Source organism: Lepisosteus oculatus, chromosome 7, assembly GCF_040954835.1.
Source record: "Lepisosteus oculatus isolate fLepOcu1 chromosome 7, fLepOcu1.hap2, whole genome shotgun sequence".
Classification (NCBI taxonomy): Eukaryota; Metazoa; Chordata; class Actinopteri; order Semionotiformes; family Lepisosteidae; genus Lepisosteus; species Lepisosteus oculatus.
Window position 1 is genome coordinate 44644445 of NC_090702.1, and position 24534 is coordinate 44668978.

Sequence of the window (24534 nt, forward strand, 5' to 3'; positions counted from 1 at the left end):
CACTTGGGTGTCAGCAGTGCCATGGACTTTGTGGGCTCAGTGTAAGTATAAATAAGAATGAAGTGGACAGTGATGCAGTGGTTTAGTTTGCAACAGTTTGACCACTGGAGAACAGACCGGAATTGGAATAGTAAAAGAAGTCCTGGTTCTGGTGAGTCGAGTTAACCCACAATTATTTTAGTCCACATCTGAAAATCACCCTCTTAGGAGCTCTTAATTCACCATTCACGGCACTCTTATGATGGGCTGGGCATGGATATGCAGACTTAATACGTTGTGCCTCATGTTCTGTAATGGGATTTTACCTCCAAGACAGAGCTAAATCCTGTTATGTTAGCTCCAGTAGAAGCTCATTAGGCTGAACCCTACACTACAGTTATATGACAGATAAATAGGGCTTAATATTTCATGTTCCTCTTCTGAGGTGCAGTAATACACTCAAAGAATGAGAGAAGACAACGTTTTAATGCAAGAACTGAACAACGGTTGCATATCAACCTCATTCAAAGGTAAAACAGTTTACATTGATGCACTCTGACAAAAGGCCTGCTAGATGTGTGGCCACCAGTAACAACCAGTCTGCTCAGTTTTTTAGCTCCTTTTAAAAATGTCAGTTTTCTTTCCATTCTAATTCCTGCCTGAAGCCCACTGTAGGAGTAACATGTTGGTGAATTGTGTGTTTTTCATAGTTTTCTGTGGCAGGTGCTACAAACCTTCACATTTAGCTGCTTAAGTGTTATTTTTAATTAATCTAAATCTTAATGCTTTCTTATTTATTTTCTGTTTAATCCATCTTTGTGAAGCAAGGGAATATTGATATTTTCCAGTCTGCTTGAATGGTTTTCCTCCTGAGAAATCCCGTTCAGCTCTGCCATTACTCATTCTTGTATTGCGAACGTACATAATGTTTAGCATAAAGCTCTGCAGCTTCTTGTTTCCTTCACTGTCCTTGATACGTACTTTCATTTTGTTTTCTATGGAATGAAGAGTTTCATATGTAACCATTAACTGTTTTTCAGCTTTTTTCACTCTTATCTTCTCAAAGGCCTGCGCTTAATATGGAGAAAAGCTATCATGCAGTTAGCTCAGTAACTCATTTGTATCAATCTGCTAAAATGACAGCAGGCAGACAGCCAGGAGGCAGGCAGGCAGCAGATTCAGGAGTTTAACAGCTTTTTTTTCCCCTCTTCGTGTTATCACAGCAATAGCACATTCATCCTCTTTACACTTGTTTCATTGGCCAAGAAGGCTACCCACTGTTTGGGTATAAAGAAAAGGAGAACTGTTTATCACAGTGTCTCTGACAGCTTTCTTAGACAGATCACATAAAAGACTTGGAATTTTATTATGCATTCTGCCTGTGGAAGTGTGGCATTGCTATTCCCAGGTGTAATGGGAGAAAGCGGCACAGGTCTCTAAAATAAAATCATTGTGTTTTCTAGCTACGTTTTGGGATGCCGCATACCAAATTAAATAATGAGAGAGTTACACTGAACATTTTTACAAAATATCCTCCTGGGGAAATGACCTGGAACTCGTGCAAACATTTTTTTTATTGCTTTTAACAATTGGTTTCTAGTAGGCCTATTGTGCTGAGCTCCAGAAGAGAAGTCACACCCAGGTGCAGTGTAGTAAAGCCTGACCCCCACAGCAGGATCCACTAGCCTGACAGACTAAAAGAACTAACTCTTTGTAGTCTGGAATACAGAAGACTGAGAAGGGACCTGCTTCAGGTATTCAGAATTCTCAGGGGCAGTGAACAGTGCAACAAGCACTAGGCATAAAAGACATCAAGGAAGAAGTACATTTATAGCTGAGGACAAATGAGGCTTTTTTTGAAAATGTGTTGTGGTAGTATGGAATAAGTTAGCCAGCCACATTGTGGAACTGATATCCTTGCTTCTTTCGAAAAACAGCTGGATTAGATTTCAGGATCAGGTTGTTACTAGTATCAAGACGGGCTCAATGGGCTGGATAACCTCTTGTCTGCAGACTTTCTTAGGGCCTAAACAAATGTCTGGGGTTCTCCTGAGTCTGGGAGAGTGCTCACCTCAGCACAAGCTGAGCTTTGTGATCATGGGTTTGAGTCTGGGGTCATGGCACTAGCCAAGCGTGACCGGGATTTCCAAAGCTCATTCGGGCAGGGTGGAATAAGGTGAACAGCAATAAATAAAAATGGAAATGGGTAACTAAAAACAACCAACAAGGTGACAGGTAATTAATTGTAACCTTGGACATGCGTCTCGGTAATACCAGTCCTCTTATTCCATCCTACTGTTCCAGAGTTTCGAGCGTCTTGTAAAGCACTTTACTCAGAAATAAAAATTGTGTTATAATCACATGATCTCATACTAAATTATTATAGAAATACCTGCAATTACCTTTAAAACTGTAAGTAGCATTAAAAAACCATGTCTGGAGCCAGGAGAAATCATACATATTTTAGTATGACCAAACAAGCAGACCTCTACATACTTCCCGATATATACTGTATACATAATTGTGTGCTTGTTAAACAAGTTTACTTTAAAGATATTCTCAACACATTACACATGGTTTCTGTAATTCATATCCCCTGCTTGTTAAACTAATAATAATAGTGAGTTTTCTTCTCTTACAATAACAATGCTATTTCCTTTGCAGCCAGTATACTGCTTTTTTTGTACATCTTTTTGATGCTGCAGAGTAAAAATGGAGGCTCATCAAACCCAGCCTGATCTGTTTTGACTTTGTTTCTAAAGACTATGCACAAGAATTATTTTAAGTAAATTGGTTTTGTCGTAATATGAACTAAAAACAGGCAACCCTAATTATAATTTCTTGACAAAAGTTCACATGCTTTGATTACAAACTTGATTCTGGATGAAAACCTGTTGGAGTCTGCAAAAGACCTGAAACTGGGACGGAGATTTATCTTCCAACAAGACAATGATCCCAAACATACAGCAAAATCTACAAAGGAATGGTTCACAAATAAACGTATCCAGGTGTTTGAATGGCCAAGTCAAAGTCCAGACCTGAATCCAATCGAGAATCTGTGGAAAGAGCTGAAAACTGCTGTTCACAAACGCTCTCCATCCAACCTCACTGAGCTCGAGCTGTTTTGCAAGGAAGAATGGGCAAGAATTTCAGTCTCTCGATGTGCAAAACTGATAGAGACATACCCCAAGCGACTTGCAGCTGTAATCGCAGCAAAAGGTGGCTCTACAAAGTATTAACGCAAGGGGGCCGAATAATTTTGCACGCCCCACTTTTCATTTTTTTATTAGTTAAAAAAGTTTCAAAAATCCAATAGATTTCGTTCCACTTCACAATTGTGTCCCACTTGTTGGTGATTCTTCACATAAAATAAAAAATTTATATCTTTATGTTTGAAGCCTGAAATGTGGCAAAAGGTTGAAAAGTTCAAGGGGGCCGAATACTTTCGCAAGGCACTGTAAGTATCAGTTTAGAAGTGGTAAGAGGGCAGTGAAGTTAATCCTTTGTTTTCTTAATTATTCTTTTTGCTTAAGTACAAATACTTCTCATACTGTATATTGTGGAACACTATTTACATCTGGGTCTGGGAGATGGACTCTTGTCAGTGTCCTCGATTCTGCAGTCAGTCACTTTTCATGGAGATTCTTCCCTTCTTCCTCTTTGAAGCCCAGATCCAGAGTTTGTAGACTTTTTCTACCAGCAGGATTAAGTTCGTTAGAGGTTGAGGATGGGTGTTAGGGTTAGGGATTTTTATCGTGGAGAGTCTGGTGAGAGGGGATCCTTATCTCAGCAGATGAGTTAAAATATGAAAACAGTGCAGGATTGCAAAGTTGGAGGCTTCCATCAAAGCCAGCGCAGTAGTTTTCTGGCGTTTTCTGTGGAAAAGGTGGCAGCCCTCAAGCAAACCCAGCCATTCATCTGTCTCTTCAACTGGCGATTTTTTTGGTTTTGCCAGGTGTGGTTTATGTATTTTTTGTAGTAGTTGGCAACAAAATCTTTGTTTTTCATGTGGCCCGTCTAAGCGATTTGACTCGAATAGCATTCTCGATGTCAGCCAATATCCAACAGTTCTTCAAAGCAAATACAATATCATTGTAAAGAAAAGCTTCTTTTCTGTTTACCTTTCTTAGATGTTTTTGAGCATGTACTGTCACAACACCCCAATGGCTCACCTGGTAAAGGTGCTTACTCTGTGATTAAGGCATCACAGGTTCGAATCTAAGTCATGTCACCAGTTGACTGTGACCAGGGTTCCCTTAGCAGCCAAATCAGCAATGAGAGGATTAAGTTTGTATTGTCAGTTAATTCTAAAACATGCCATTATAACAGGGGTAGCACGGTGGCACACAGTTTAGAGTTATGATATGCTTTGTTGCTCCAGTTTTATCATTATCATAATGAAGAATTAAAAAATGAACAAGGTACATTCAGGGCAAAAACAATGTATCCTACTGTAATGTTCAAATTTTGAATCCATGCTTGTAATCTAAAATTGAAAAAAAAATGCAGTATAGAAGTCAAAGTTTTATGGAAGTACCACCAGGACGTCACCTTAAATGGCTCTACTCATGGGTTTCATCAGTAAAAAGAATTGATTGTTGTCCTGTTGCTTTGTCATATTATTATATTTTATGGACCCTCTGTTGCAATCTTTTGCAACCCAATCAAGATAGAAGTCAAGCTGACATTCTAGAAGACAACAAAGCTGTACACTTTCTCTCCTGTCCAGTGTGTTGGCCCACTGCAGCTTAACATTGACAATATTACTGTTATCTTGGTGTCTTTCGGACTGCATCAGAAAAACTCTGGATCTGGTGGATCTTGTGTGACAGCCAATTGCGAGCGTATTTGTGTCATGTTTAATCTGATGTGACATTGCAATTCTTTAAATGTTGGGACTTCTAAAGAATTTAGTTTTTTATGAATAGGAAGCAGTCTTTGTAGCTCCTGATTGGATAGTTAAAACTCAAAATGTGTTCCAAACATTTACCGTCCACTGAAGTTGCTGTGGAAGAATAATTAAATGCATTGTGATAAATAAGAATGCAGGCAGCTCTCCAATTAACCAGAATAGAAAACAATGCAGATATATTGAAAATTCTTCTAATAATTCTGAACTAATAATTCACATTGTGCATTTTATTTAACCACTTAATACATTGGAGTCTTCTCTCTCTTAATTGTACTTGTACATAGTAGAATTTCTAAAAATATGAAGAGTGTTTCTCCTAACAACGAGAGGTACAGTACTTTGATGTTTTTGAAAGAAAAAAATGTGGATACATTGAACTTCACTTTAAGAAAGCTTGAGCAGTTTAACATGGTCTTTTTGATGACCCTCTTTCAATTTGTCTTAAAATAATTAATATGCAGAGGATTTCATCACTGCCGAGTCTCATTACCTTGTAAGGTTGCTTTAATTTACAAGAAACTCTGTCTTCACAATTTGCAAAGCATTTCGAAGGTAATAAAATGTGATGGAAAATAATCATTTGGAAAGCTTTGAGATTGACAGGGCTTACATGTCTTTTATTACAGTGAAGTGTAAAACCACCCCCGATGTAGGGGCTAATATAAATAAAGAAGATGGAGCTTTGCTTCATCATCTGATCCACATGCCCTCAGCTGTTCCTAGGTGATTTTCACACTTGCCGCTTGTGGCTGCTCCATCAGTTTAAGAATTTATCGGACAGCCTTTTCTGTCTTTTTTTTCCTCTGTTCTCCTACCGGCCCAGTTAGTTAATGTTGATAATTCTGTTCAGTTGGCAGGTGTTTGTGGGAGAGGGGCAGTGAGTAAGGGCTTTTGGTTAATTTGTGGCTTGTCATTACTGGATCACGAGAAAGTAAACCCTCTTATGGAAGCTGTTCATTTAGTGCATTGTGGTTAAGGCGTGGGGCACGTTTTCTGAAAGTAGTCATGAAGCTAAAGAACTATGCCTTGTCGAGTATTTCAAATGCCAACATAAGGCTCCAGTTTGGTGTGGTCAACGGGATCACGGGTTCAGGTTTTGAGTTATTAGCCGTGGTTTGCAGTTTGAACACAAAGGTGTGAGAAAGAGGTAGGTTCAGACAAGCTGACAGCCCTTGTCTGAACTACATTCCCCAGAAAGCTTTGGGTGATGACCTGCCATCCTCATTCTCCAGCCCACTGGTGTAAAACGCATGTCATATAGTTATGGAGTTTTATAAAGCTTCTTGGAATTTGTTAGAACATAAGATAGTTTACAAACAAGAGGAGGCCATTCAGCCCATCTAGCCCGTTTGGTAGTTAATAGTTTATTGATCTAAGGATCTCAATCAGCCATTTCTTGAAACATACCAGGGTATCGGCTTGTTCCACAACCACAAGCCTCTGGGTATACACGTGCCTCGTACTTCTAATTAGTTTTCACTTCTGATCTTTGCTTTGTGGAAAATCTGATGTTTGTTGATTTTCTTCTTTTCCCTGAATTGTGATTATAGATAGCTTTGCAATGAAAAGGTGTGGGGATCGTGGATTGCAGAAGATATGCAAAAAAATTAGCTAGCCTGTTTTAATGGTATGCCTACTAATTGTCAGTAGTTTAAATGTGCCCTTTCAATGCTGTTCATTCTCATTATGAAACCTCGTGTGCAGAGATTGGGCAAGAACTTCACTGATGTTAGATCGAGCATCTAATGTAAATTTGACGAATCTGAAAGCTAAAGGAGTGCTAATGGTCAATACAACAGGGATATACTTCTGTCATGAAACCCCTGTAATTGAACTTTATTTTAGAAGTCCTGAGAGATGTTACACATCATGTCAGTTTCCAGGCTAAGCATCATTTATAGTGTTATGCCAACCAAGGTGCTAGGGGCTCTGTAATTTCCACAGCTGAGATGGTAGATAATGTAATCTCTCTTGATTAGAATGCTCATTATGTGAAATGGGTTTTGTTATTCAGTCATTCATGTTATTATTTCCTAGTTGATTGTATCTTTTGAAAGTGTTTGAGCTTGAATGACAAATCTCAGATGGCAGTACATGTTACGGTTGATAATCAAGCATATCATGTTCTTAGGGGAGCTTGTAATGAAAGTTTTTACACAGAGAAGCTGGCATCTGTGGAAATTTTGGTTCTTTCTCTTCCTTTTAGTTTATGGTTCAATTAAGTCTCAGACATACTGTACTGTCACTCATCCAGAGCATCTTTTAAAGACAAAGACTACTGTTGGTTCAAATATAAATGTTTATAAACACTACATATTGATAATTTGTAGGAAAATGAAGGCAATTTAATAATGAGAAAAAAGAAAATAAAAGATGAAAAGAGTCAGCATAGAAATCCGCCTGCTCTAAGCTACTAGTGTAAACTCAGTTTGCAACTTCATTGAAGTACTTGTGATATTTTAAACAAAGTGACAACACTTGTTTCTTCTAGGATTTAAGAAAAGGTTTAATAAAACTATTTACAGGCATGCTACAAGAATTATACCTATTATGTCATCGTAGTACACATGTTTATTTGCTGGACTGCTAAAAAAACATGGGGACATTGTTTACTGTGTTGCGTGCTTTTAAGTTCTGAAAAAAGATTGTAAAGATGCTAGCAGTGAGGACAGAAAAAAACCATACAGCAACATATAATTTACTATTTAAAATAACATTGCTCCTGTTACTTGGGTAATGTAATGTTAGTGGGTTTTTTTTGTTTAGATGCTTTGCTGCAGCACGTCATTCTTAATTGAAAGAGCAAAGCTAGTGCTAAGTGTGGCAAAACCAGGGGGGTATCGGTGTCGGTGTAGTCCAGATTTTAATATGTTAATGCCACCGAATAAAGTTTTTTGGAAAAACTTAATGCTGCTAGTAAAGATATTGTATTAAATACAATTTATGTAATAAGTAAATGTAATAAATACACTCGTGGTTGGACATTGATTATTATGAGCAGAAAAAAATTATACATTTTTTGGAGAAACTAGAAAACCCCTTGTCATTGTCTTTTACCACTACAACGAAAATTAAAATAACTGTACTGATTTGAGTAAAAGCAATGTTAATAAGTGAGAATGCCTGTTTTTCCCTGTTAGCCGTTGTTAATTCAGATAATAAGGTAACGTGTCTTTAGAGCATTCGTTCACATCCTCTGCTGATGGCTGCTCAAAGAAAATTGGGAGTGGAATAGGTCAGTCTCATGGAGAACACTCTTCAAGGCATCGCATCCTTCTCATTAAACTGCTGTCACATGCAAGTGGCAGGATGCTAATGATCCGATTTTTCTCCAATACATTAAAGCAGAAAGTGAGCCGTTAATGTGATGGTGATAGTGGAAAACTCTCAGTAATCTCAGTAATTTAAAGGTAATAAAAAAATAAATTGTCCCTTCTTTGATCTGAGGTGCTTTTCCTTGTCAATTTACTTTACAGCATGTGACCAACTGGTAGTTTCATTTGTACCTAAAAGGAAAAAAAAGAGGATTAGTGATTACATGCTAAAAAGAAATTTAGACAAAAGAAACAATTGACTATGAAGCTGCAGAATTGTGCAATGTGTTTGAAAACTGTTTTGCTGTACAGTCATTTTTTGGACTTAGAAAAGCATAGTTCACAGCCTTCTTGATAGTAAAGGAGCTAACAGACTGTATGAAAATACAATTTCATAACATTGTGTTGTGGAGGTTTGGTTCTTATGTTTTTAGAAAATATTTCCATACATATATTGACTCTTTTTATGTAAAGTTGGATATTTAGTTTACTCAGTTTATTTAAATTACACTTGGTGATGAGCACAGCTCGCAGAAGATGTTGGTAAGTGGCCAAAAATATTACAGCATTGAAACAGCTTTGTTCAGCACCTGCTATTAGAATTTTAAATGGCTTGATGATGGCAATTTTCCATGACATTCACAGAATTTTGGTTCATTTTAGTGATGCAGTAGTGTCGGAGCACTGAGAACACATGACTGTCAAGAAGTACAGTAAACACATTACCTTCAGAACCTATTCATTTCCAATAGAAACATATTAATATGTGATTCTTTTATTATACTGATCCACACAAATTACTCTCTCACTGGGGTCAGCAACCTACGGCATGTATGCTATTATTGGCATGCAAATAATTAATACCAAATTCCATGTGATTTGTTGTTATGGCAATAAAGTATTGGATGTGTAAGGGATTTATAGCAACACATGCGCTGAATGTTTAATAAGCCCCGAAAAAAAGTTAACACACCATAAAAACTATGACTTGGCTTAAGTGTTCTGTAATTCTCTACGCCATACTACCCAATGAAAGCTCTTTGTGGTACAAAATACAATTAATTTAGTTTACGGAATTATTTTTGTTTTCACAGGAATGTTGGAAATCTGTGCCGCTGACAACATTTTTTGCATTTAATTATAAAGCCAAGCATTTTGGCCAAAATGGCAGTTTGCTAAAAAGCAAAGTTAGAAGCTGTTCATTTCAGCCCTTTTGGTCTGTTTGTGGTCTATGTTGTATCTTTAACTGAACGCTAAAAAATGGGTTGCAGAACTCTTGAGTCTAGCCAACTTCACCACTCATATGAATGATCAAATGCAGGGTGCAGATCAAAGATTGCAAGACTTACCATTTTTTCTCTGGACATTGACGCCTCAACTTTCCGCACCTACTGTAACATCTTAAAGAACTTTCAAAGCATCGCATAACCTGTGTTGCTGAGTTTGGTGTGTACAGTACCTGCGAGAACTGGCAGTAGATATTTCTGTCAGCTCTCATGATTTGTAATGTTTTGGTCAAATATTTTATTAGATTGGATTAAACCATCTTCAATATGAGTGACGTGTTTTTCAGTAAGGATCACACTACATGGTAAAATGTGCATATTCATTTCCTGATTTTAGATATTGTACTTTATTAGTTTTTTATTCATAAACATACTGTAGGTTGGGCTATTATTGACATTACAAATTATGCATGGCATGGAAATCTTTAATAACATGTGCATGAGTTGACTTTTGGCACACCCATTCTGAAAAGTTTGCCATCCCCGGCTCTATCAGGTCAAAATGGCACAAATGTTCACCCCTTTTGCTATGAATTTCTTTCTCAGTTGAATTGGCTGACATGATTTCAGAAGACCCTGCCTTGTGCCTATTGCTTGCCATGATAATCTCCAGCTCCCCTGCAATTCTGAATTGGAAGAAGAGATTAGAAAAGGTCCCTCAGTTGACATTGCGCTTTAGGACAGAAACTACCATATAGACTCAGAAGCTGTTTGTGAAACACTGAAAGAATAGTGAGGAGGTATAGATTTAGGAAGGGGTATAAAACATATCTAGGGTGCAGAAAGTTCCCTGGAGCACAGTCAGGTCCATCATTAAGAACTGGAAAAAAATATGGAACCACCCAAAATCTTCCTAAAGCACGCCATTCTTCCAAAATGAGCAACCGGGAAAGTAGGACTTTGGTCAGGACCCTTTGGCAACCCTGACAGAGTTCCGTGGTTGGAATCAGAGATCCTGTCCAAGGCCAGCAACAACTGCTGCACTATACAGGTTTATCCTCTATGTAAGATGCACGAAGGCTCATGGCAGACCCTGAGATCATGTGGTAAAAGTTTTCCTGGTCTGCTGAAAAACTTGTAATTTGTGATCTGGATGCAAAGTGCTTTGCCTAGCACAAACTGAGTGTACCTGAGTGTAGCACAAACTGAGTGTCATACAATCCCTACCATGAAGCATGATGATGGCAGCAACATCTTACTGGGTTGTTTTTCAGCAACTGGCATTGTGGCATTTATTAGGATAGAAGGAAAAGTCAGTGAAGCCAAATATAGGCAAATGCTTGAGGAGAACTTGCTTCAGTCAATAAAATAAAACTTAGAACTTATGAGAAGGTGAATGAATGCAAAAATCCCCAAATGCAGATGTGCAAAGCTTAAAAGAGACATACCCAAGAAGACTCAAATCTGTAATCCCTACAATGTATTGACTCGGGGCATGCATTCTTCAGCAAACAAGATGTTTCTGTTTTTCATTTTCCACATTTTTTACACTTAAAATATTTTGTTGTGTGAATCAAGGAAAAACGTATTTATGTGCATTAAAAATTCTGGTTCTAACACAGTTATTTGCAGTTGTTCAGTATCTTATGAAGGCTTTGTAAATTTTTAATATCTTTGTTCTCTGCAGTTTCTGTTCACTAGTATAATACACTCAACCCTTCAGTGTCTAACTGTTTATCAGAGTTGTATGACTAAAAGTATTCTTGATTGTTTATCAGATATGAAAAAAAAACACATACAGATTTATAAAATAATCCTACAAAATTGTTGTTTCTTTAGGAAAAGCCTTGGAATGTAAAAGAAATCAATTATAATGAATCGGTTCTGCTCACAAAGCTCTACAAAACATTCCTGAAATCCTTTATTCAGATGACACACTGAATTTGTTAGGGGTAAACAAATCAGTGGTTTGTTCTTAAAATATTTTCCAGCAAAGATCATTTGCATCATGTTTCCAATGGCTAATTAATGCTGTTTATCCACAAGCATATAACTGAACAATTTACCATTTTAGACAAATAAGAAATGTTATGCTCAGTTAATTAGGATCTTAATTGTGTTATTCTCTTGTCTGCTTTCCCAACTTGATCCTCGTAGGAAGTGCTAACAGAATCGTTGCTTGCATTTAAATGTCCTTTTGACTGGTAGTTTTTGAAGTAATGATTAACAGAGAATTTCGATTGAAAGTAGTTAATAGGCATTCTCACTGCTCACCTTCTTTATCACTGAGTCTTTTGTTGATTAGTATAGCTGATACTGGCAGTCTTATTTGTTTTTATTCTTGTTTGCTAGAAGATATCCCTTTTTAGAATGACTTATTGAATTATTGAAATTAATACAATCCAAGTGTAAAATATTTACCTAAACAACAAAACAGGGAATATACAGTATGTCCTGTATGTAATAAGAATCCTCTCAAGATCTGGTTTAGCTATTTGTAAAACTATATCTGCATGTGGAGTGCATAGTTTTCAGTTCTGAGGCACTGTAATCCCAGAGTTGATATTAAATAGTGAAAAAGTGACTGGTTCTGAAAGGTATTCAGTGAGCTCTTCTGTGGAATGTGCAAGAACCTATAAAAATCAATTCATAAATGGGATTTCAGTATCATTATTAAAAAAAAGATTTACAGTATATCTTGATGTGAAGGCATATAAACAGCTTTGAAAGTTAAAACAACTGTGACAATTTGTGATGTTAATACACTTGACAATTGATAACCAAGTTTGTTGTTTGACAGAGGTTTAAAATCTGTTATTTTGGCTGTGGATTTTTTTAGAGCAGTCAAATCAGTTTTTAATTCTAATTGTCAAAATTATTGGTTACCTATATGATTTAATTCTACTACTTAATAATAGAGGCTGCTGATAATATAGTTTCTGCATAATTCTAGACCTCATAAGGACAAATAGGAATCTGAATCTCTGGGAAGTTATATTGTTAATTTCTCCCAAGCGTGATTTAGATATTAGTCTTTTATGAGGAATTTTGTCTAAATCCGTCTGAAATTCTAAATATAGCACATTTTATACTGTGTAATGTGTGTCCGTTACTGAGCTTGCCTGTTCAAAGAACTCTTAAGAGACCTCCCAAAATTACCCCATTTCTTGGTATCAATTCAGCTTTTTCATTCATTGTAAGTGCCTAAAATAATTAAATACACTTTCTGTTTCACATCAGGGTAAAACTGAAGACAGATGGTATGTATGGCGTTTGAATGGGAGTCCTATGTTTGTTTAAAGATTTGTCAAATGTTTCATATAGATTGGAAAAGAGGGATTCCAGTTTTAATTTGAAAAAATCTAGCCAAATGTTGCTATAAGCTCCTGGCACATCTCTTAATGAATAAATCATAAATTCCCTGGAGATTAATAAAGACAATTAATATATATTTGTGGTTTCCCGATGGCTTGTCATCCATATGAAAACTAACTCAGGAATTCGCTGACGAGAATCCATAGACAGTGATCTGTTTTCATTTAACATGATATGCAGTTTTTTTTTTTATTTGAACAATTTAATCAGTTTGTCATTTTCAGCAGTGTCATATTAATAACATTTTTGTATATATTGAAGGAAATGCACTGATAGTGAAAAAGCAATAATATACTTGTCTGTTTTTGCAATCTTGGTGGCTTAAGGAAATATGGAGATGTTATTGTTTTGCTTTCTTGGAAATCTGCTGTCATTTGAGTTGACGTGAGGGTACTCTCTCATGTTTCTTTCATTCTGTTACTTAATATTTGTTTCAGATGGCTTTAATCTGTCATATTGTGGTTTTATTTTAAAAGGAGAAAGCTTTATTTAAATTCCTCATTTATATTAGCTGAAGATAGTCAACTTGTTCTACACAAATGGTGTGTTTCAAAAGAATACCAATTTCTCATTGGTATGTTAAAATATTGTAGGAGGACCCGGAGAAGGGTCATTTATATCCTGTTTCCTGATGTAGTTCAGCTGTGTCTCCTTGTTTCGCTGCGTAGGCTTTTCCCAATAGCGGGTCAGCTGGTTATCCTGGGTGGCCATCTTGCCCAGGTCTATATAGAGTATTTTCAGTGTTTTGTTCCGGAAATACCGTTATAAATGACCCTTCCCCGGGTCCCCTTACAATATACTGATTTATTTTTCAGTACTTTCTGTATTTCTTCAAAAAGGACTAAAACCATTTTTTTGCTGGAGCTATTGTGTAGTTGTCAGCAGACATATCACCATGCAGTTCACAACTGACAACCCACTGAAGCTAAGCAGGTGTGAGCCTGGCCAGTACCTGGATGAGAGACCTCCTGGGAAAAACTAAGGTTGCTGCTGGAAGAGGTGTTAATGGGGCCAGCAGGGGGCACTCTCCCTGCAGTCTGTGTGGGCCCTAATGCCCCAGTATGATGACAGGGCCACTATACTGTAAAAAAAGCTCTATCTTTTGGATGAGATGTTAAACTGAGGTCCTGATTCTCGATTGTCATTAAAAATCCCAGGGCATTTCTCTAAAGGAGTAGGTGTTACCCTGGTGTTCTTGCAAAATTTCTTCTTTGGCCTTTCTCAATCTTGGCCTCCTATTAATCCCCATCTCTGAATGGGCTTCATCACTCTATTCTCCTCCCCACTGAGAGCTGATGTGTGATGTGAACATGCTGTGCGCATTATGGCTGTCGTCACATCATCCAGGTGGGGCTGCACATTGGTGATGGTGGAGGTGAGTCCCCATTACCTGTAAAGCTCTTTTGAGTCAAGTGTACAGAAAAGCGATATATATGTGTAAGTTATTATTATTATAGTACAGTTGATCGATTATACAGTGTCTAAGGGATAAACGGTCGCCAGATTTTCAAGAATGCTGAATACTTACGTCAAAGTTTTTTTTCACAGTTTTATATCATAGTATTTTTGGGTGTTGTGTACAGTAAATCTTCGGTTTAGTGGGCTTCACTTTAATTCACTTGGATTTAACTGACAAAATCTGCTTAAGAATGAATTTGGTCTGTAAAATATTGGACTTTCCCCTCAATAATAGACAATGTTAATTAACGTGGTAGCTAGCCCTGGCAATAGGCTCAGTTTGTTCTTAAAAATAACAATAAATAGAAGAAATAAAAGTGTAATGAGTTACAATGTATATATATAGTATATATTCATTGGAAATGCATATATTGAAGGAAATGCACCGATAGTAAAAAAGCAGCATATTGCTCCATCACCAGACTGAGGGCCGACTTTAGAGCGATTTTCATGCGAACACCGAATATATATGCTCTAACTGCCAGAAAATATTGGAAACTAGATTATCGGTTACCAAATAATTAATGATCTACTGTATAACTTTTATCATAGAACAATATTTCAGAGGAATATTAAGCCAAGTATTTTTTAAGTGCGTGAGTATTAAACTGTTCTATTATGCTGAGCTTTACAGATTCATTTTTAGCTTTTTAGTTGTTATTCACAAGCCAACCTAAGTTCAGCATTAATTGTGTTTACAGACTTTTACCTTACACTTTAAAGTTTATCACAATATTTGCAAGCAATATTTTATTTTTCATTAAATAGGTGCTGTGCTAAATGTATTGTACTTTGCATTAAAACTATCTGAACTTGTGTAAGGTGTACTGCACAGCACTGTTTGTTCTTCTGTTCCTTTTTTCAATTACATATGAAAAGTATAATCTGCATAATACAGTATTATGCAATAATTGTGGGCTATCGAGGCTTCAGTTATGGCTGTGTTTAGGTAATAGTGTGAGTTTCCAAATGTTACATATTGTTAACAAATATGTCCTGCTGTGCAGTAACATAGATTCGTTTTAAAGTGTTGAAATCAAATTTTCCTTTCTTTGTCTCCTCTTATTGTACAGTAAAAGCTGGCATGTGAATAACACTTTGTTAAAAATGAATCTGTAAAGTTCTGTTAACTTCACTGATAAATGGACAAAGCAAAATGTTTATTCCATGCTGAAAAGAGAAGTAAAGAAACACAATGTTTCGGCTGTGGAGCCTTCTTTGGGTGTGACCCCGAACTCACACTCGAAGAAGGCTCCACAGCTTAAAAAGTTGTGTGTCCTTTCTTCTCTTTTCAGTGTGGAATAAACCTTTACTTGTTCCTTTGCAGCCTACACAGATAGCTACTTGAACTACTTCATTGATAAATGTCAACCTCATTAGTAATCCTGACTGTTAGATTGAGTTGTTTTTAAATCCTGCATTTCATTAGTGAATTAAATGACTGGGAGAACACAAGACAGTGTATATGTGCTAAAAAAACTGACAAACCCATCTCAGAAGCCTGGCTGTCTGCAAACACCAACTGTGTCTTCAGCGACACTGTCAGAGCTCCTCTCGTGTCAGGGTTTACATTAATAAGCGTGTCTAATGAAATTGTGTTGTTTCAGTCAGGTTGTTGCATCTGTTAATTCTCATGTTCATCGTTTAGAAGTCTTGGAGCTTGGAGAGAATGTGCCCTTTTCGCATCTTATTTTGGCCTGTACATGCAATGCACATTACTTGTTGGTTTGCAGAGTTTGAGAACCACAAACCAGAGTTTGAATTTGAAATCACTGACCGAAACAGACGTGAAATTTTGTTATATTGTCTTTAAAAGGTTGTAGCGTAAACACTACTTTGGAAAAGAGTAAGTGCCACCATAACAATTGCATAGTTCTAAATCAACAGTGGTGCTAAATTGCAATGTTCATGAGAGGCCAGGAATTCTGACAATTTAAGAAATTCTCTTTAATAAAGACCTTTAGTAACTGCGTTTGTCTTTCACTGGAAGGAGCCACTGTAGAACGGCTTTCAGCATGATCACTTCATCATTGATTGTGTTCCCAAGTCTCTTCTAATTCCTTTTTCAGTTCCCTGCAGCTGGAGGGCTTGACACTAGATTCAGTCACGAGGCACCAGCAGCTCAGAGACAGACACTTTTATATTAATACACTGTTCTAAACAAGCTACACAAAGCAAAATTGCAGAAGACCACAGTATCTTAAAACTGCCAAGGGATCTGATGTAAATACAATAAGGAAAAGTGAAGTTCATTAATATTCGTGCCGTTAATTATGTAGAATGTGTCCCGATCTTACATGCTCATTAGTTCATATAACTAATGCATCATCAAAATAGATGGCATGTCCGTATTGTTTCATTGAAGGATTATTTTAAAATATTTTATATGAATATTTTATCTACAGTCTCAGATTTATCTTGTTAAATTCATGAGGAATATTCTCCCAAAAATTAATATTTCAATTAGAAATTAAGAATTTCATAAGAAATCTCACAAAGAAGAGAAGACCCATGTACTTAATTTGGTTGCTAGCAGATAATTGATCTCGTCCTGCATCAGCTTCAATCACATGGTTAGCTAGGTAGCTTGTTTCAGACTCCCACAACCCATTGAATAAAAAAAAAGAAATAATTGTCAGAACAGGACCAAGTGGATTTTTTTTCACTTTTTACTTTTCACTTCCTTCTAGAAATAAAATAGAAAACATGAACAGGTAGCTCTCCAAACATATGGCTGTCCAGTTACAGGTAGGCTTTATTAGAAACACATCTGTTGGTGAGCTGAACACTGAAAAGTAAGATAGTTTCCACTAGGAAACAAACAGAGTACATAATAAACTGTTTGAAAATCTCAATGTATTATTAAGTTCCAGTTACATTAAACACTATTACTAACTGATCAATAATGTGGAAAATGGCAAATGTTACTAATAACCAGATCAATAGCACAGGAATAGGAGGCAGTGGCAAATACTATTACTGAAAGCAACACAAATGTTGAATCATATCTAAACGTTAACAATAGAGGCATCCCTGTAAACCCACACATTACTGTGAAGACCTAGTAACAAAGAAGTATAGGGCTTTGTGTTTTTCTGTGTTGAGCTTCTAACAAAGATGTAAAGTTTTGTATTTTGAGCTAATGCCTTGTTCTTGTGTCATGATCAGATACGGATAACGATTTTGTACCTTAGGTATGAACGAGCAGAATTAAGAGTTGAACGATCCAGTTGCATCCATGTCAGTAATTAAAAGCTTTCTCACAGATTTCACGGCAGTTCTTTGTGGACATAACACCTACATTAAATTAAGTAAAAACTATCATGTCGGGCACCGCTACACAAATAATACGAAAATGGACTAAATCATGAAAACTTTCCCATCAATGAGCCTACTGTATGTTATTGTTGAATATATGGCATTTTCCGATATTTATCATAGAAATTTCTATAAATGTACCCTTTTGTGTTTTTAGTGTATGTAAATAAGGAAAAAGGGACATTTTGTTAGTATATTTAAATTGGCCACAGTGGTATGGTTACAGCCTTTTCCACTATAGCCGAACAGAAGGGGTCTTACAGATAATCTCCGCAGAGCTGAAAATTGTGGGATTTGGTTACGTATGTAATCAGTAGCAACAAAACTGTTTTTAAAATATACTGGTAAACCTAAATCATGACAGCATTTCAGGGATTATCGCATTATGTTTAGAGAAATGCAAATCAAACCATAACTTTGTCTGGGGAAAAAAAAAAACACAACATAACAAGTGATCTTTGAGTCCTCTGATTCCAATTAAAGAATATTATCTGGTGAAAATCCTTTATTTTGCCTACCTTCTGATCTTTAAGGAATTTATAATGAATGTTTAATTAAAGCATGATCCCAATGTCATCTGCTTATAAACAAATATCTTAGTTTGTTCTGCCTCTATTAAAGTGTGTATGTTAGGAATATCCTGTTCCGGTAAACATCTTCATGACACTAACTCATTACTGTTTGCTCTTATTAAGAGAAACCGTGCAGTGCGTACAGATGTTTTCACGGTGCTCGTAGAAAACGTGCCCAGCATATTCAAAACTAAATTGGATCATTTTCTCTTTTTTTGCCACTCGGTACTAATTGCTCTTATATTTTTTAATTTACTGCTGTATGCTTCAAACAACATAGACATTTAAAGATGTGCTTATGAATACAGGTTGTAACAGTTCCTTTTAAACAGTTGTTTGGAAGCAATAAAGTGTTGTTCTTCAATTAGGTGTTTTGACAAAGTTCAGTTCATCTGTGAACAGCACAATTGAGTTATCCTATCCTACTTGCACATTATAACCGTGTCCTTCGTAGCCAAGAAAGTTGCACAGTTTAATGAGATGCCTGCTGCAATAAAGGTGATTTTAATAAGATTTAATATTGTTGACAGCAGAAGAATAGTTACCTTCTGGGCGAGATGCATATATAACGGTTATTGGTATAATGAGGGTGGAGGGTAATTTACAGCTTTCACAAAAAAATTAATCATCTCTTGTCTCCTGGAGGAAAACCATCTTTTATTAGTCTGAAACTAAGCTTAAGATTTTCCCAGCACTTAAATGGAAACAAATTTGTGATCTTATTATCTATTAGCAGTTACAGGATACAGGCAAGGAATATTATCAGGCCATTAACATTTTATTTGCGGATTAGCTGTTAAACAGATTTATATCCCACAAAGGTCAGTCACAGACCTCAAACTTGTTGAGTAAACCCCGCCGTGCTTTTTTAAAACAAAATGTTGATGTCTGTGTAATTTTTGAAGCACTGCTTTATTCTGAAGACCTATACTTAATCTGTCATGAAACATACTTTGTGCGCCTTTGTGGTTAATTGCTTCAAAAGTTCAGTAGTTCATGTTAATGCAATTTAAGCAGGCTGGACTCTCCATCAGTAAAAGCTGGCGTTTAATTAAGTCCAAGGTTACATACTCTGCTACTTCCATCAGTACATCAGTTCGTCATTAGCAATTAATACAGAGACAGAATTATAACGTCACTTGCTTTCTAATGCTCAATGAATGCCATAGATTAAATTTTCTACTGTTAGTTTATTTTGCAGTTTAATTATGTCGTAAAAATTAAGATATATTTATATGCTGTAATTGTTTTCTCTTATGGGTTGTGTGACATTTGCAATGGTGCCTAAATAATATCAAAGGTTATGAACAGCCTCAAATCTCAAGTCAATATATATCGCATTCACAGTTTGTGAACAGAAATGACAGATGTTTTTAAGTACTTCAAGTGCAATTTATGTATTTTTCAAAGTGAGAGCAGAAGATATTGGGATTTTTAAATGCATGTGCTGTTTATGAAGCCAGGGGAAGCAATCGCACCACTTGTCAGACACATAACTCTTAAAATATTCAGCCTCTCTGCACTTGCATGAGAATACTGCACACTGTTTTCTGCCTATGTGAGTTGGACACCTATATAAAAATCCAAAGTGCTGCAGTTTGTAAGTCTCATATCAGAATTACCCTTCACATCTGTGGTGTAGATAACATTTACAGTACACTGCTGTGCAGAAGACTTAGGCATATTTGTGTTTTTCTTATATTCTTATTATGTTTTCTATAATGCATACATAAACTAAAACTGTTTTCAAAATTAAAACAACAAATAAATATTAATAAATATTATTCAGATAAATAAATGTATATATAATACTCACCTTAATATACAATCTAATTCAGTATGTCCCCCTTTTGATCTTCCAAACCACTGAAAGTCTTCTCAGAATATGCTGTATAAAAGCTTGTGGAATTCTGTATTATGTCTTTTTTAAGAACTGACAGAGGGTTTGAGGGTTTTTAAGGGTTTTCAAATACCTTTTTCTTTTGACATTAAATTTTAATTATTTTAGCTGAGTATTCTGGATTCATATTAAACCCTTTTTAAAGAACTTAAAAAATAACAAGAGGCCAAGAGGTTATAAACTGCTTTAAATCTAAGGTCAAAATATATAAAATTCACATTTTCCTAGGAAGAATAGAAATTTACTTCGGGAACAACAGCATGAATCCCTCCTGTACCTCCAGGGAATGCCTGCACTTTTTCTCGTAATCTCTCTCTGTGATTAGCATGCCCCACTGCAGTAAACAGTCAGTAAAACTGTCAGTGAGTCTGTGAAGTCATCTCCAGCCTGTCCTTTCCCATGCTTTTGAAGCAGAACCAAGAGTGTTTGTTGCAGTATAAAAACAAGACTGGGATGTGAATGCAGGGTAGTGAATACTTGGGAAGGTGGCAGGGAGATGATCACTCACTAGCTAGATTCTTCTCATAATCCAAGTCTGTTGCTCTGATAATTTGAAGATTGCCATTAACAGTTCAGCTCAGTTTTGTCCCGCTCTGCTCTTTTTTTCCTCCAAGACCCAGTTGCTGAGACCAAATCACAGATAACCGAATTCTCAAATGATAAGCTCTTGGATGTCGAGATCCTCCTGTATTTTTTCAAAGTGAGAGCATTTAATTTACAATGACAAGCTAGCCTCTGCCAGTTTCAGTTTGACTGGCATCCAAGGTAGTAAATGCTTTTGGGAGATTCAGTGTGTTAAAGGTAGTGTCTTAAATTGTAGGATAGTACAGAGAACTGCCAATACATTCTTAAGATAAGATTTCCCAGTTTAAGGTCTGTAAATTAATTTAAAGTAGGGTCAATCAGACAAAGAATAAAGGTTTCAGTAATGAGTTGATGGGGGTGCTTGTGATAAAGTTTAAGGAAGAATGGTATAACACATCAGGTTTCCTTAGAGATTCACACCTAGGTTTTTCCACTATTGAATGCAGATATCACATGGTGACACATGGCAGCCATTCTGTGCCAAGTAGTAATAGAGCACCACCTACACCACACGACAGTGGGTATAGAAAGTCATCACCCCCGTTCAATATGCTCACCTTTTGTTGCCTTAAAGCCCAAAAAGAAGACAAATAAATTTTCCAGTTTTATTTACAAATTGTACCTTGCAACATCCAAGTGAAAAAATAAGTAGAATACATGTACCTGGGTTGGATAAGAGAACACTCCCTGAATTAATATGTGGTGGTTTGCTTGAATTACAGCCTTGAGTCTGTTTGGATACATCTCTACCAACTTTGCACACCTAGAGGGAAGAATATTTGCCCATTCCTCCTTACAGAATTGTTCGAGCTCAGTCAAACTGCGTGGTGACCGTTGATGAACTGCCCTCTTCAAGTCATTCCAAAGATTTTCAATGGGATTTAGGTCAGGGCTCTGACTATGCCACTCCAGGACATTCACCTTCCTGTCCTTCAGCCACTGTACAGTTGCTTTGGTGGTGTGCTTTGAGTCATTGTCATGTTGAAAGGTGAACCTTCTTCCCACTTTCAACTTCCTGGCTGAGGGCTGCAGGTTTTCTTCAATAATTTGCCTGTAGTTTGTACCATCCATCTTCCCTTCTATCCTGACAAGTTACCCAGTCCCAGCTGAGGATAAAACAATCCCACAACAGGATGCTGCCACCATCGTGCTTTACTGTAGGAATGGTATTCTTTGGGTGGTAAAATGTATTGGGTTTTCGGCAGACTTACTGTTTTACATTCTGGTCAAAAAGTTTGATTTTGGTCCACTTGGCCACAGAATCTTTAAGGTGCTTTTTAGCAAAACATAAACAATACTTGATGTGCCTTTTTTTCTTGCCACCCTCCCATACAGGCCAGATTTGTGGAGCGCTTGTGATGTTGTCACATGCACACAATGACCAGTCTTTGCCATAAAGGCCTGTAGCTCCTTCAAAGTTGCCATCGGCCTCTTGGTATCCCCTCTGATCAGTCTCCTTTAGCTTGGTCATCCAGTTTGGAGAGACAGCCTGATCTAGACAAGGTCTGGATGGTGCCGTACGCCTTCAGCTTCTTAATGATGGTCTTGACTGTGCTCCATGGGATACTTAAAACCTTGGAAATGTTTTTATACCCATCTCCTGACTTGTGCCTTTCCACAATTTCATCTCAAAGTTCTTTTGAAAGCACCTTTCTGCCCATAGTGGATTCTTTGCTTTGAAATGCACTTCCAAGCCGTGGGATCCTCTAGGAAAAGCTGCTTTTATTCTGAACTAATCAAAATCACCACAGTTGATCACAGGTGGGAGCCAATTAGTTTGTTGTGTGATCTGTAAGGTGATTATACCTGAGCAAGTTTAAAAATGCAATTGTAAGGGGGGTGTTCACTTATCCAAATATGTTATTTTACTGTTGTAATATTAATTAATTTTCAGAATGTTTTATATAGTTTTCACTTGGCTAATGTGGGTCACTGTGTGTAAATAAAAAAGCCTAATTTAATTTTGTTTTTTATTTTCAGAGCTTCATACAACAAAAGGTACAAATTTTGAAATGGGTTTGTGACTTTCTATACCCATTATAAAACTGGAGGAGTGCAGAATTACTTCTCCACTTGAGTTAAGGGTAAAAATCTACCTTTAGGGTAGGTAGGGCAGATTGATCAAACCTGAAGTGTAATTTAGTCAGGATACCATGGTTTATAACACGCTTTAAACCCATGCCATAGGATCTTTAATGACCAAGTAGTCGAGACCTTGGATTAGAAGTTCCAAAGATGTCACCTTCTATGGTACAATGTCCCCTGTCACCATACTGAGAATTGGAAGTTTGGTTCCATAGGAAAGACTGCCACCTACTGGTCAACCAGTGACAAGCATCCTGTTTTTTTTAAATGTCTTCCATCACAATACTGACCAGGCCCAATTTTGCTTATCTGATGATGATATGACACTACAAGATGGTAATGCTATTGATTGTAAGGATATTAACTTCAAGCATTGCTCATTCCTGTTTAAACAGCTTTTAGTTCTTCCAGCCCTTGGTCTGTAAGATGCATATAATAATTCCCTGTACTTGTTGATTAATCTTTGGATACCTGACCTTGACAATTGAGTGATAGTGTCCATTTTGCTAAATGATGTTTCTTCTTAATCTAATAACAAAATTCAGTAACAGTTTTATGAAATTGTTGTAATTTTAAGTTAAAAATTAATTGATTTCTGTATTTCATCAAACAGAATGTTGCCTTTTACTATTGAGATCACAGGTGTGTGCGGATTCTGATTAATGGCAATTAAAGATTGCTTTGATTGTGATCAATGAGAAGAAGTCAAGCCTGTCATTAAGCAGTTACGACACCAGAGAAAGCTTTGACTAATGTGGCTCCTGAATGAGTTCGAGACACGTGCACAGTGGTTTGTTTTCAAAAGAACTTGTATTTTAGTTGGTGCACCGGAACATGGAAATAAAATAAATATGTAAATATGGGTGATAAAGAGGTCTGGGGTTTATCATCTGTCTTGCATTCCCCTTGTGTAGGTGTTGCTGATGGATTATCTAGATGTGAAGAACACTCGCAGTGCTTCTGAGCCCACAGCTCAGCTCACCTACGCCAGTTCTGGCAGTGACTTTGCTACCTTCTTTGGCAAAAAGAAACCCCAGAGGCCCAAGCAGTCCCTTTTCAAGTAAGAAATGTTAATTCTGGGAAAACTTGATTCTGCTCAGCAGTAGTCATTACACATCATTTAGGAGCCTGATAATCCAAATACTTCTACTTAAAATACAATTTGATTAATAGAACACAGACTGTAAAACAACTGTAAATAACATTTTTAATGAATTCTTAGGAGTTTAGTCTGCTAGGATTTAATTTAAACTCAAATATTTATATAAATAATATATAAATTTCTAGTCACTTACATTAAACCTTGTGATTAGATACAAAGTACATTGTTTTAGTATAGAACTCTTCATTCAAGAAGTCTCAGGGCTCGTCACGTTAAAAAAAATCCGAACACCTATAGGTCCAGGTCAGTAGTACATTAAGGAAAGTTTTTGAAGATGAATGAATTGAATAAGACAGAAAAAATAAAATGAGAAATTTAGTTGATATAAAAAGATCAGCAATTTAATAGAGAGTTCCCCGTCTAAACCTTACCATCTAAAATTTGCAAATGATCGTGGGTGAATAATTGTAATTTTACAGGGGACAAAAGGAACCAGATTCTTGAATTATTAATGAATATAGATCATAAATATGTGCCATGCTTTGAGAAAGTGATAGTTATGTATGCATTTTTATGAAGAGGTAAGGTATAACAGCATTAACACAAACATAGTTGTCAGCTATGAAATTTATGCTTTTCCATTCTTTCATTCAGTATTCCTGTAGAAAATGCATTAGTTTGTGTTGAATCTTCAGTTGTCATTTCATA

The 24534-nt window shown here is 36.6% G+C and overlaps 1 protein-coding gene across 2 annotated transcripts in view; it reads left to right on the forward strand.

The window, feature by feature from the left end:
• The window catches only part of exoc4 (exocyst complex component 4), a 218359-nt gene that overhangs the window by 33027 nt on the left and 160798 nt on the right, over window positions 1-24534 (forward strand). For both annotated transcript variants that reach the window (XM_015352427.2, XM_006633281.3), the window contains exon 8: window positions 23639-23784. In XM_015352427.2, the coding sequence (XP_015207913.1) occupies window positions 23639-23784 (146 nt within the window). The remainder of the gene's footprint in view (window positions 1-23638; window positions 23785-24534) is intronic.